Source organism: Pectinophora gossypiella, chromosome 8 (genome assembly GCF_024362695.1).
Source record: "Pectinophora gossypiella chromosome 8, ilPecGoss1.1, whole genome shotgun sequence".
Lineage (NCBI taxonomy): Eukaryota > Metazoa > Arthropoda > Insecta > Lepidoptera > Gelechiidae > Pectinophora > Pectinophora gossypiella.
This window is the reverse complement of record NC_065411.1, coordinates 1,003,371-1,017,427: the sequence shown is the minus strand read 5'-3', so window position 1 is coordinate 1,017,427 and position 14,057 is coordinate 1,003,371. Positions and strand designations below refer to the sequence as shown.

The 14,057-nt window shown below is 40.7% G+C and overlaps 1 protein-coding gene across 1 annotated transcript in view; it reads left to right on the top strand.

Moving 5' to 3' along the window:
• LOC126368622 (uncharacterized) overlaps nucleotides 1–13,183 on the top strand; it is an 88,219-nt gene extending 75,036 nt beyond the window's left edge. Inside the window, exons 5-7 of the mRNA XM_050012690.1 lie at nucleotides 9,396–9,542; nucleotides 10,036–10,208; nucleotides 10,874–13,183. Coding sequence (XP_049868647.1) covers nucleotides 9,396–9,542; nucleotides 10,036–10,208; nucleotides 10,874–10,991 — 438 coding nt within the window. The 3' untranslated portion in view covers nucleotides 10,992–13,183. The remainder of the gene's footprint in view (nucleotides 1–9,395; nucleotides 9,543–10,035; nucleotides 10,209–10,873) is intronic.
• Nucleotides 13,184–14,057: the final 874 nt, after the last annotated feature.

Sequence of the window (14,057 nt, the reverse complement as noted above, 5' to 3'; positions counted from 1 at the left end):
GAATTCTTTTGTTTCATGTCAAAACTTTGCACGTGGTTCGGCAACTGGTGGATTGCAAGCGGCGATGCAAGTGGCGCGGGCTGAGCTGTAGTCGTGTATAGTGACGACATCGTGGCAGCGCGTTGTATATCAGCCGGACTTGCTGCGCTGGTGCTGTTGAAGACCTAAACCATGTCACAAGACCAGTGGTTGATCTTTTATTGGAAATTCTTATAAATCCTGGTGAGTCGTATCTGTTTTACCTGATTTGAAAGATGGAAAGTTTTAATAGGATACAAACGAATATAGTGCAGAAAGTTCTCTTTTGTTAACTTTAATTAAATTGGAAATCGTAATGAAGTGAAGTAAACATTGCGAAGTAAAATGATTTGGATTATGATTAAATGAAATAGGCTTAAAAAAATGCCCGAAACAGTAAATCATTAGTGAGAAAATTGGAGCAAAACATTCTAAATAATGATAATGCCGAATTGGTAATTGTTTAAATGCGGTAATGTTTCCTCGAGGTGTTGGTCGCTACACTGTGACTTTATGACTTGTGTGTGTGAGAGCAGGGTGCTCTGTCGTTTTGTGGTCGTGGACCATGGTGGCCATCCCGGGAGGGGATGTTGTGACTTATGACTGTTTTGTAGCGTAACCGCAGTTTGGGGAGGAATATTACAGTCTGTTGTGCTTTGCAGTAGATGTGTAATGTTGGTTGATTTAATTGAGCAATGAAAGCTATGATTGACCTGTTTCGGAGCAACTCTGATAGGGAGCTGCGCACTTGTAGTGTTCGGGGCTGCAGCCACTTTTGTGCTGCTCGTCTTAGAAACTACAGGTATGCGGTCGAGGCCCGGATGTCGTGTTGACTTTGTATTTGGTCATGACATTGTACCTGAATCTAAGTCAAGTTGACCTCCGGTAGAATTAGTCGAACTACACAAATTAGAAATTAGTGATGTAGAAGAAATTGTGTAACCCATTGACTTGTTTTGGAGCAACTCTGATAGGAAGCTGTGCACTTGTAGTGTTCGGGGCTGCAGCCACTTTTGTGCTGCTCGTCTTAGAAACTACAGGTATGCGGTCGAGGCCTGGATGTCATGTTGACTTTGTATTTGGTCATGACATTGTACCTGAATCTAAGTCAAGTTGACCTCCGGTAGAATTAGTCGAACTGCACAAATTAGAAATTAGTGATATAAAAGAAATTGTGTAACGCATTGACCACTATTCTACCAACTAAAATGTAAAGTTTGTGTGCTGGCTGTGTTGAGATATCGTCACTTGGTGTAAGTGGCATGAGTTGCTGTCGCTCGATTTAGGTGGCAGCAACGACTGTGTTGAGATATCGTCACTTAGTGTAAGTGGCATGAGTTGCTACCGCTCGATTTAGGTGGTAGTGACGCCTGGTTGTGAGATATCGTTACTCAGCTGATTTTAGTGTAAAATAGTAATTGGATTTTCAAGTTTGGTTGTTTATAGTGTGTGAATACTGGTCAATGGTCCGTGTATTGTTAGTTGATGATTTATCATGATGTAATGTGAGCTCATGTAGAGTCACAAGTAGAGCTCATGTAGAGTCACAAGTAGAGCTCGTGTAGAGTCACAAGTAGAGCTCGTGTAGAGTCACAAGTAGAGCTCGTGTAGAGTCACAAGTAGAGCTCGTGTAGAGTCACAAGTAGAGCTCGTGTAGAGTCACAAGTAGAGCTCGTGTAGAGTCACAAGTAGAGCTCGTGTAGAGTCACAAGTAGAGCTCGTGTAGAGTCACAAGTAGAGCTCGTGTAGAGTCACAAGTAGAGCTCGTGTAGAGTCACAAGTAGAGCTCGTGTAGAGTCACAAGTAGAGCTCGTGTAGAGTCACAAGTAGAGCTCGTGTAGAGTCACAAGTAGAGCTCGTGTAGAGTCACAAGTAGAGCTCATGTAGAGCTCATGCAGAGTCCTATATAGTCTCATGTTAGGTCAGGAATGACCGAGCGAACTTGGATACTGTGCTGTGGTATATTGTTTCAGATTAACACACGAGGACGTGTGTCACGCAGGATGGCCGTGTCGGAGTTAGCTATGAATTAAGAAGAGAAATTGATCAAATTAGACACTATAATGAAGTTGCAACACTTCCATCCTGAAGTTGCAACGCTCCGACGAAAGGTGGCGTACGAGCAGAGCCGAGTGAAGTCGAGAGTCACTACAGAGTCGTCGTGTCGAGCGGACGTGCACTGCCGTTCTAGTCGGGCAGTCTACCGCGAACCATCGTCATGAGCGGACGTGTCGAATAATTACGAGGAGTGCTATAGTCGCTCACCTATAACTTGTAGGGACGTCAAGAAAGTGTGATCGGAAAAGAGTACCTAGCAAGTACGTTCACATGTCCCGATGATTCGGTCCGAATATAGGAACCATGGGTGGTGGAGGGCAAGTAGAGGGCGAGTAGCCCCTTCGCGCTAACTCCTTATGCGCACTAGATAACGAGAGACTGTGTAACCGTTACGAATACCGTGACGTTGCCGTGAGTGTGTACCTTATGCTGTGACTTTATTTAATCGTGATACAAAAACTATGTGGAAGTAAATAAAATGATTGTGATACTGATGACGGCCATTATTGTCTTCTAACGCCCACCCTCCATTCTGATGATGATGTTACGACCGACACCGACACCCACTGTTACGACATACTTATTAAAATATCTGTGGTAAGATAACATAGTGATGCAATCCGTATCATATACGTTAAGGTAGGTACCTAATAAGACCAAGTGACACCATAAACTTCCAACAAAAGCGCATCTTCCTCAATAATGTATGAAAGGAGGGTGGGAGTCATCAAAAATGCAAGCAAACTGTACAAAGTTGGATGTTATCCAACAGATAAACCTCGATTTAAGCAAGCAAGCGCTAGAGGCGCCCCGAATAAAGTAACCGCTACTGTCACTTGGTGGGTAGATACGTGTATTAGGTTACTACGAAACTAGAAATTTTGGGAAATTATGGTTTAGCATTTATGTAGGTATGCAAGCGTATAAAATAATTGACACATCTATTATAGTCATCTAGCTGTTACGCCAAGATTCTGGACCCTATTCCCAACTGGAGTATCTGCTCTGTCTGATCAACCATTAGACAGAACTTCCTGGTGGATGGGGTGACTTGATTATCTGGTGAATTCCAATTAGCATCAGGAGTGGACACACTCCATACCTTTCACTGTGCACCCATTCCTTAAGATAAAGTCAAAAACAATAGAGTGCATGTAGTGTTCCACATTTAAATAATTGTGGCTAAGTTCACACAGTTTCCCAACGTCCGCGAACTTCACGCCAGTTCCGCATACTGAGGTCTATAGTCGTGACTACAAGCAATTGCTTGTTTATTTTAATAAGCATTTACTTGTCTTCATGATTTGTGCGATTCGAAGTGAATCGAAGTGAACCTTAATAGATTTAAATCATAGAGCAACCCGGTCCTTCGCGAACCGGAGATTTTAATTAAAGTTTTAATATTAAAAAAAAAACGATTATAAACAATTAACCATATGGATAAATCTTCATGCGCTCATAAAAACTAAAGATTCGTAGATGAGATACTAAAACATAACGCTATCTTGAAAAAAGTAGAACGTACTAAAAATATCTCCTCATGATAGGTACCTAGTACTTAATTGGAATGCTCACGCGTTGCGCACCAAAGCGAATGATAAATACAAAAAATGCGGGTTGCTGATATTCATGCATTGTTTGCTATTCTTCTTTTTAAAGTCCAATTCATCTCGTGTGCGTTGTATGTTGGTAAGGTCGATAATATAATCTATATTAAGGATACACCCAAACCACCACACTAGAGTGTTGCAATTTGAAGTTACAGTTACAGTTAGAATACAGTCGACATGACTGCAGCAAGTTGCTCGGCTCGCTATTGTGACCTAACGGGGTAGGCAGACCCACAAGTCTTCGTCGGTACCTATTCGATGTATAATCTATCACCATAGAGCACATAGATATTTCATCACTTTTTAGCATGATGACACTGTTATTTGGTCTTCTTTTCTCGCGTGGGTTGGGATCAATACCCGACCTCATCAACCCTGGTGTCAGACATACTATTGAGCCGCTAAAGGCCTTTGACACGGCTCATGTAACGACTACATATTTACATAAGTAAATAGCTGCCGGTACCGAGTGCTTAACGTGCTGTCCGAAGCACGGATTATCGTACTTTCGTACAATCGGGTTACTGGCTTGCAATGTCCCAAACAAAGGTATTCTGTGATTATGATTGGAACCCGGGACCTCCGGCCCGACCCGGCTCAACCTCTGGACCACGGAAGCCGACTTTTGATGTCACCTTCCTTCTGTCAATGGCAGACCATTCATCACATCATCATTGGCCACAGCATCTATCGAAGATGATTCTTGCAGCACTTGTGACTCTACGGGTTCCCGCAGCGCCGCCGATGGCTATAGAGCCCTATAGCAGCGCGGCATTTCATCGCGGGATCAGGAGATCGCCTGGAGATGTTGACGGTGTATCCGTGAAAGTGTTAACTTATTGTGGTAATAAGTTGCCAACCTTGGTTGGTTGTATTCGCAGATTGTACTTTATTTATTTCTATGCTTCTCGTTACTCCAGTTTCTTTCTTACAGCCGACGTAAAACACCTAGAAGGAGGTCCACAATTAGACGCGTAATTCTTTTTTGGACTAATTAGTGTGATAAGACAGAGATGTGGTGTAAAAGACGATATAGTGACTGAGATTGAGAAGGAAATGTTAAATTGGTTTGGATGGACATATAGAACGGATGAAGGATAATAGGATTACGAAAGCAGTATATAAAGTGAAGGTTGGTGATAGGGCTGGCAGAGGAAGACCTACAAGGACGTACATTGACTAAATTGTAGATGTCCCTGGAAAAGGTTCAGTTCGATCTACTCTGAACCGGCGTGCGTGTATGAAACGATTGATGAATGTGGAGGAAGCAAGAGAAGTGTGTCAGGATCGAAGCAAATGGAATAGCATAGTTTCTGCTTACCCCGGTGGGAAATAGGCGTTTATGTATGTATGAGTGGATGAAGACTCGTTACCATCATAATCAACATAAGTACTAATCCAAAGTCAAAAAATATAGTTATAAATATCAATACCCGCCTATATATGCTTTTAATCTACCTAACTATTACCAAATTATTCTTTTTATAATGCTGTATGTAAAAGTTTAATATATTGCGTACGTGTACCTGAATAAATAAATAATCTATTGACAACCACTGACATGACACCACTATGTGCCGCGGTGACCCTCTGAACCAGGTGGGGCTATTCAAATGTCACCAGCTATGCGCGTGCGACTATCGAAGGCTGCTTAGGCGTGTTCGTCCCATTCACGACCGCTCGGCGACTGGTCGTACCAAGGTTGGTGGCAGGTGATAGAAGGTACATAGATGGGGTACAGGTTGTCTAGATGTGGCGCTGGCAACCAATGTTATGTAATGAACTATTTTAGTATTTGATTTTGAGTGTCTTTATGAGATATTGAATTCATGTTTGGATCAGAGATAATTGATATCACGTGGATTTTTGCCCGGAAATGACAACAGGTTCGCCCCCTATTACATGCGACTTAAACATAGTGGAGTGTGGAGTGTATTAATATACATCTATATGCATATATGTATGTACCATACACCTGTGCCTACCCATTTGGGGATATAGGCGTGATGTTATGTTGTTGTTTTCAGTACAAAGAACCTAAGTCGTACAATGGTGCTAATTCCTGTGCACAACATCTTATTTTATTTTAAATAAGATACCTAATGGACGTGCATATTTATGGAACACACATCAATTTTAGGCAGAAATTTAAAAAGCCCTTCCAAAACATTTATATTGGCCAATAACCCGACAGACTTAAGTTGACAGCACACGTCAAGTGGGTTGCATATGAGCGAGATGTCTATTTTATTCTCCCGGGTTATAATGATTTTTTAAAACTAACAATTGTCAATCATCCGTCCCTTTCCTTTTCGGCGGATAAGAAAATGACGGGTATAACTTAAAATAAAATGAGGAGGTGTCTGCAGGAATCCGGGCCAATATGAACATTAACAGCTATTCGCCGCTTTTGTAGTTCTGCATTAAAGACATACAGTAAGCTTCTAAAAAAATATATTAGTGTTTACTTCTACAGAGTGGGTGAAAGATTTTCGACTTACTAATTTTCAAATTGAAACGTTATAATTATTATTTATTATAGGCCGCCTACAGCCAACTAACAAAAATAAAAACCTCTACGCTACAATGACTAGCTATCAATTACCACCACAAAAGTCCGTCTCTCCCAATTAATGTCAGTCAGTATAGCACCATAGATTAAGCTGACGTAAGGTTGTGGTGAACAGGTTCTAAAGTGTATCAAGGAGGTTCGGTGCGGTATGCGGCGGAGGCAGCGCCCGTGGCGCGCTGCAGGCTGTACTGTGGCTGGTTATGTATTTGTTTGTGTTTGCTTCGAGAACTCTCTGCCCGTACCTACTGTATGTCGAGTACATAGTATGAGTATAAATTGTTCATATATCAATCTATATTCCAACATCCTAAACACGTCACCGTACTTGTAGAGCCCCGGAAACGGTGACTCTTTAGTGACAAGTTGCTTGCACAGATAAACAAGAATAGTCTTTGATGGTGACATTACCGTCGACCATTGACTACACTGTAGATACCTATGTAGGTATAGTAAGTATAAACAGATGCGGGTGGTCGACGACACGCCGGCGCACCCGGAAATATACTTATAAACTGCGTTAGGTAGGACCTTATGGATTTTAAGAAGCTTGCTATCTAGGATTTAGTATGTGAAATACCTAGTTTGATAGATAGATAAAATACTTTATTGAGCACAATGGACACAAAATACAGAGATAAGGATAAAATAATACAGAAAAGCACAACAGGCGGCCTTATGCAGCAATTGCTTCCAGGCAACCTTTGGGTAGAGGAAAATTAACAACTCAACAACAAACAATTAACAGGTTTTATATTTCTGTAGGAAAAATTACCTAACATTTGTGAATTTTAAGATTAGAGATAGGTAAGTAAATGCTGAATGTATCGTCCCTATCTGTATCATATATACTTTATATAATTAAATTAATAAATAGATACTACACTAAAACTGCTGGTTGATGCTCTAAACAAATTGAATTCCACTTTATTGAGTTTTAATTCATATTTGGACCATACATTGATATCATGAGGCATTGATATACAACACGAGGCAACTCGCCCCTATTACATTAGACTTAAACAGCTTCCGTGGAGTGGTTTATATATCTCATCTCTGCCTTCCCTTAGACGACACAGGCGTGATGTTTTGTTGTCAGTATACTTACTAATATTCTGTAAGAAAATATACATAAAGATAACATTAGTAGCTCCAAATGTGGTTGATTTATTTTATTAAACTTCTCGTTTGTTCTCACGGCTGTTTTAAATTTCAAATCAATGAAAGCACTTGATCATAGACAAGATGTACTGAATACTAATAGGTCTGCTTAGATGATATTATATGGAATATTGAGTATTATGTAGGGGAACATTAGCATCGCGGGCGGGCGGTCGTAGGCTGTACGGTTGTGAGACAACGGCGCGCGCGCACCGCGCTTGACGATGATCCATCTCCCTCAACGTCTGTCTGTCTGTCGTCGCTATAGGACATTACGCATGCTGGCAGGTTGATTTGAATGGCTCGGATGCTTGTTGGGAGGTCATGTCTTATAAGGGATTACGTTTTGTGCTGTTTTTGTTTATCGTCAAAGTTATAATTGAGCCGCCAAAGGCCCTTGACATGGCTCATGTAACGACTACTTACATTAGTAAGCAGTAACTGGGACCAGCGGCATAATGTGTCCCTCCCGATCCGTGGTACAACTGCGATTTCCAACTGGTTGTACTACGGAGAAGTAAAGTTACCCATAGTTCAACTGGTTGTTCTATGGGTAAACATCTTTACCACTGGCTCAACTGGAGTGAGTTGTTCAGCACAACCAGTTGGATATCGCAGTTCTGCCACGGGTCGATATGTCTTTCGAAGCACGGATCATCTTACTTTTGGACAATTATGTGATCAACCTTTAATGTCCTAACGAAACTAGGGATAACAAAGTATTTTTTGTGATATTTCCTCACCGGGATTCGAACCAGAGAACTCCGGATCGTGAGCCTAACGCTCAACCACTGAACCACGAAAGATTTCGACAGTTACTGTTTTTAAAAACATTCTGTATTATCAATGGTAAAAATAACAAAAAAATACAACTCTCGTTGATGTCTTTTATATGGCAGTTTTGAATATTAAAGGAAATGTCTGAATATAAGATTTATTTTCAGATATTACAATCCAAAGGTGTTAGTTATTACAATCTTATTCTATTGTTAGTAAACATTCAACATGCATTCGTTTTAATGCTTTATTATGATCGTTAAATAATTTTAACATAAACATACATACATACATACATAAACTCACGCCTATTTCCCACCGGGGTAAGCAGAGACTATAAAATTCCATTTGCTTCGATCCTGACACACTAACACAACACAAACATAACATAAACTTAACTCATTAAAACGATGAAAACCTTCCGGTTCATATACGTAGACTAAATCCCATTATGACAATTTCCTATATATGTCTGAATCTCAACTTACCTCAGTCCCAAAATGACTGAAATCCTAAATGACTGATTTTATCAATGCCTGTTATCTTAAATATAGTACCGGGTGAGAGATCCCTTCGTTCTCTTAATCAGCGCTCCCCATTTGCCCGGCCAAATAGTTAATGCCACCGGCGGCAAATCTACAATAAGTCACGTCAAAAAAAGAACAATACGTTGTTTTCCGACATTTTGTGGGTGTAGGTCTAAACTATGTACGAATATACTTACCTACTTATACATACATAATGGCGCTGGTGTATGCCACGCTCGCCTCGTCCACCGCGTTCCGAATCTCAATTTCAAGGTCCAAGTGTGAAAACCATTCTCAACAAACTCTACTTTTATGCAAATATTTTACCTATTTTAAAGCTGCTCTTGACAGTGAACTGTATTTTCCACATCCTTTAGAAAATGTAGAGATGGAATTAACCTAAACCACCTATCCTATCTAACCTACCCCATTTACCCACGTATCTTTGACCAACACGAAGTTTTGGAATTTATCATGACTGATGTAATAAATTATTAAATTTGATTGACTGATTTCAATTAAGTACATTTAACGATTCGCAACGTCATTTTAGGTAGTTACTGATGTTATTTCTGTTAAATAACAAGTTGTGTGTTTGTTGTTATTTTTATAAAAAAGTATGCATATAAGTTTCTATTTCGACAGTGTGTAACCTGGTTGTTTGGTTTGTTGCAGCTGGGCCGCGTGCCGCCCTGCGTGATGGTGGGCCCGCGGTACGCGACGCTGCCGCTGCCGCCGGGACCGTACGCGCATGCGCACGCCGTCAGCCACGCGCACGGCCCGCCGCCGCACGCGCAGCTCTACTACCCCGTACATGACCCTGTACGTACTACACTTGCTTCATCCAGTTATATGTTCAACTAGAGACGAAAGATATGTTTTGTGTGCGAGTGCCGAGTTTCAATCACGACCTATCGAAGTAGTCGCATTGAATCACGAGCCAGTAATCATAATATTGAATCAAGTCGTAAGTTGTCGTATAAAAACGCCCGCATGTTATTAAAAACTACATTTATCCAAACTGTACCACTTACAATATTGTTTTCAGTGAAATTTGGCGAAAACTTAGTTGTCTCGGGCAAGTTAGTGCAGTAATATTAATTGTTCTGTCCTGACCATCATGTTCAAACCAGAACCACCAGTTCAGTACAATTAGTGATTATATTTTAATAAAGATAATGCGCAGGATTAATAAATTAGACCTGTCAAAATACGTAAGGTAGTGTTCTGACGGTCATTAGCATAGTGTTGTATCAGTCGATATGAAGTCGATCGATTCTTGTCTATCTAACAGTACTTAATATTGTAATTCCAGCGTGCCCGACGTCGGCGATCACCGCGTGAGCATCGCGAGCGGCGGCGGCGCGAGGGCCGCGAGCGGGACTCGCAGCTCACTCGCTCGCTCGAGCGGATCCACCGCAAGCGACGAGCGGAGCGGGAGCGGGTCTCCGACGCCGACCTCAAGCGGACATACACCGGCCTCGACAGGTGACACATACACCCATTCATGTATAACATATGTTAACCCGTTCAAGCATACCAGACTCGCGGGTCACTCATTAGAGTGTATCTACATGTTCTCAGTTTTATTATACTCTATTCCATAATCATAAATGAAACCTTTGACGTTATCGTACACGCGCAAATGTGTGTGTGACGTCTGAGGGCTGCCTACTATACTATACCTAATCATAGAATGAGGAATAATACTACGTATTGAACCGCAACTCTCCGCCCCCACCAGCGGCTGAGCTAGGTTTACCTCACCCCCCTCGTACACAGTGTTTAGACTTGAATCGTATGGTGTCAGACGTCACACACACAGATAACGTCAATGTGTGGTGTCTGTGTAAAACGAGGTTGTTTGTATGAAGTGTCCGGGGTGTGACCTAATTTGATCGGCATGACGTATAGATATGTACTACTGCCATTAGCTCCACTGTGCGTCCGCGTTGAAGTTCTAAATTCGAACATATACTGTTTGTTATAAATTAAAAACGATGATCCGTTGCGCAGCTCTCACGACTAAGGACTAAAGTAAGACCCAGCGGGGGTGAAATCTAGCTCGGCCTCTGGCGGGGAGCAGAGTTAACATGCGCAGTTTTATTTATTCCTAATTCTATGTCGTTAGCTAATAATTTTGTATATTACAGAGCGTACGCGGAGCAGTTTATCGCGGTGTGCGACTCGAGCCGGCACGCGGCCGAGCAGCACGACTCGCTGGCTTCCACCTCCGCCACCAGCGACTCCAGCCACACCTCGCACGAGTAGACCACCGCCCACCACCACCCACTCCGGTCTACCGGGAGGGATGTCACGCTTCTTAGGACGGCTATAACATAACAACCTATATACGTTCCACTACTGGGCTCAGTCCTCCCCTCCATCAGCCGGAGGCACGGAACATACTCCACCACGCTGCTCCACTGTGGGTTTTCCGAGGTGTTTTAACATACTGAGGAACATTTCTATCTGCTTAGGATAGTTTGTCTAACGCCTTCAATAATCGCGGGTCGAGACTAATGCCAAATTAATGACATATTTTTAACTGTCACCTTACAAGATTATGGAATTTGATAGTCCGCCATTTTCTTGGTGCAAAGTCTCTGTTTATCTACACATACAATTTAGTTTATAAAAACCAAAATTTGTGTAAATTCTACTCAAAATACGCAACAATAACGCAATTGTTTTGATATTTTTTTTATACTTAACACACGATTTGGTACCGTACTCTTTTATATATTTTTTACACTTAATTAATTAAGAGGTGTGCGACAAACGAAACGATAAGCTTTTACTTTAGTCGTAGATACCTACATTGTTTATATTTTATAATACTCGTCTAGTTACGTAACGTATTAAACATATCATACCAAACTAAACCGTAGCGTAGTGCTGTAAGCCACACAACTTGTACATAATGCGGGAATAACACGAACAAGCTTCACTAATTTATACTTAGAAGATAGATTATACTACTAACAACTGCACTGAAATGTTATTAACATCCACCTTCAAATTCAGTTCTTATTATGAAACTGACGGCAAATACTGATTTTACAGACAGTATAAAATTAAGGAGAAATATGAGTTGTATTCTAATGTAAAGAGGATTGAAAAATACGCCGACTTGCTTTGAAGAAAGGTACAGTGTCGTCTTCTGCTTCCTCGAATTTACCGGGATACCTTCATATACCTACCATAAGTAATGAAAATTAACTAATAAAAAAAAATAGTTTATTTAGGTAAAACCTACTACACACGTATACATTTACAACATTAATATGGCACCAAAAAAGGCCAGGGTTCAGTGAAAATCTACCCAGATTTTTTTTTTGACGTGACTTATTGTAGATTTGCCGCAGATGGCATTAACTACTTGGCCGGACAAATGGGGAGCGCTGAAGGCTCTCACCCGGTACAACGTTTAAGACGACAGGCCTGAGGGTGCCCAGTTGGGCGCGAACCTCGGCTCAGGGCGTCGTCTGAGAGGAAAAATATTTGAAAGAATTAATCGACCCTAGTGGGTCGATAGCGATAAGCGCTGAATGAGGGAAATCGTCGACCACGCCGGCGGGGTCGGTATCGGGGCCCTGAAGTGTTTGGTGTCGCGAGCTGATTGGCTGCCTCTATGGGTAGAGTAATCGGGTCGTCGGGATCGTATATTACGTCCTTCGGACGCCGATACTTTTCAGTACCGTCCCTAAGCGGAATGTACTCGGAAGCCGCAACTACCAGGGGATTTGGGTGGTGCGGAGCAGAATCGAAAAATCGTTTGGAAGCTAATTTGAGCCATTGGGCAATGTTTGGCAGACCTAGGTCAATGTGCAGATTTTCATTGCGAAGGATTAATCTACCCAGAGGGCAACACCCCTTCTAAGTCTTTTCTTATTATCCCACATATAAATACATAAGATATAAGACAGACATCACGCGAGTAATAAACAATCCGTCGCGTCAGTTTCATGATAAGAACTACCCTGTCACGTTACTAATCAAAATCATGTATACTTGTGTAATATCGTCAAATATCTGTGTTATATGCTAATTGTAAGCCTTATTTATCTAACTAGAACTTAGTCGAAGTGATCGACGCATGCGCTCTCCGATGTTTATGCCTATCTCGCTTCCTCCGGCGACGTGGTGTCAAGTTGCTACAAAACTTCATTTGTTAGGATATCGGAGATTACATGAGTCTATCAAAAACACAGATCATCCCCAATATATACTACATCAAGCAAGAGCTCGCAACGAAAATGCGAATATGTACCTTACGCGAGTGTCTCCCATGCGGTGTCTATTGTGGGTGATCTGTGAATTTAAATTTATATTAGCTGTATTCTAGCGTCTAACATGTACATTTCTACTCAAGTCCATGTACCTAAACGGTGCCAAATTATCGCGAGCAACGCTTTTGGTTTGTAAATAACTGTAACATCTAAATTTGCTCAATTCGTTTATAAATAAATAAATAAATAAATATATATTCGTATATATTATATCTAGGTGTAGCGTAGTCTTACTCGATCTAACCTGACTTTATGTTTAGTTTACTGTCATTATGCACACGTGTACAATTTATCGTGGACTATGGGTCCAAAATTAGCCCACTAGTGGGACCACGAGGGAAACTTATGTTAGTGTTAATAATAATTTGATCATAGTTTTCTTTCTATTGTATCAACGCAATTTGGATTGAGTTGGAGACATATTTTTATTTTACATACAAAGTATATTCTCAAATTATGTTTTATTCAACAACTAACTTTGTTACCACTATGTTTATCACAGTTTAACTACATCTTATTATATTCCGAATTATGTAAGTCTTAAGATTTAGTTTCCTAGTTGTAGTGTACTATTCGATTGGGTATTAAATTGTTTTACTTTCGTGTTTATTTAGTAGTATTTAGTAGTTTATTCAGTAGCGTATCAAATACCTACAGCTGTACTATTGAATTGGACTCTTGTTAAAAATAAATAGGTATTTACTTATAGGATAGAGTATTTCTAGTGCTTAATTTGTGTTATTGCTTTGTGGGAATTTAACAAATATAGACACGTACCTTACTGAACGAAGGAAACCGGGAATACATGTAATATTTCTTTATTTAATTGTCAGTGTTTCCTCAAATCTTTTATTTAAATGTAAGCTTCGACAAACGAACTAAAAGATTTGTGGTAAATGCGTGTAAATACAAAATATTATTTAAATTAGGACGAGGGGTCAAGTCAGGAGTGTAACTGACTGTACCTTACGAATTTCTTTGTAAATCGAATAAATTTTAGACATTATTTATTTTATACGATGTTATTGATCGAACTGCCGCTTGT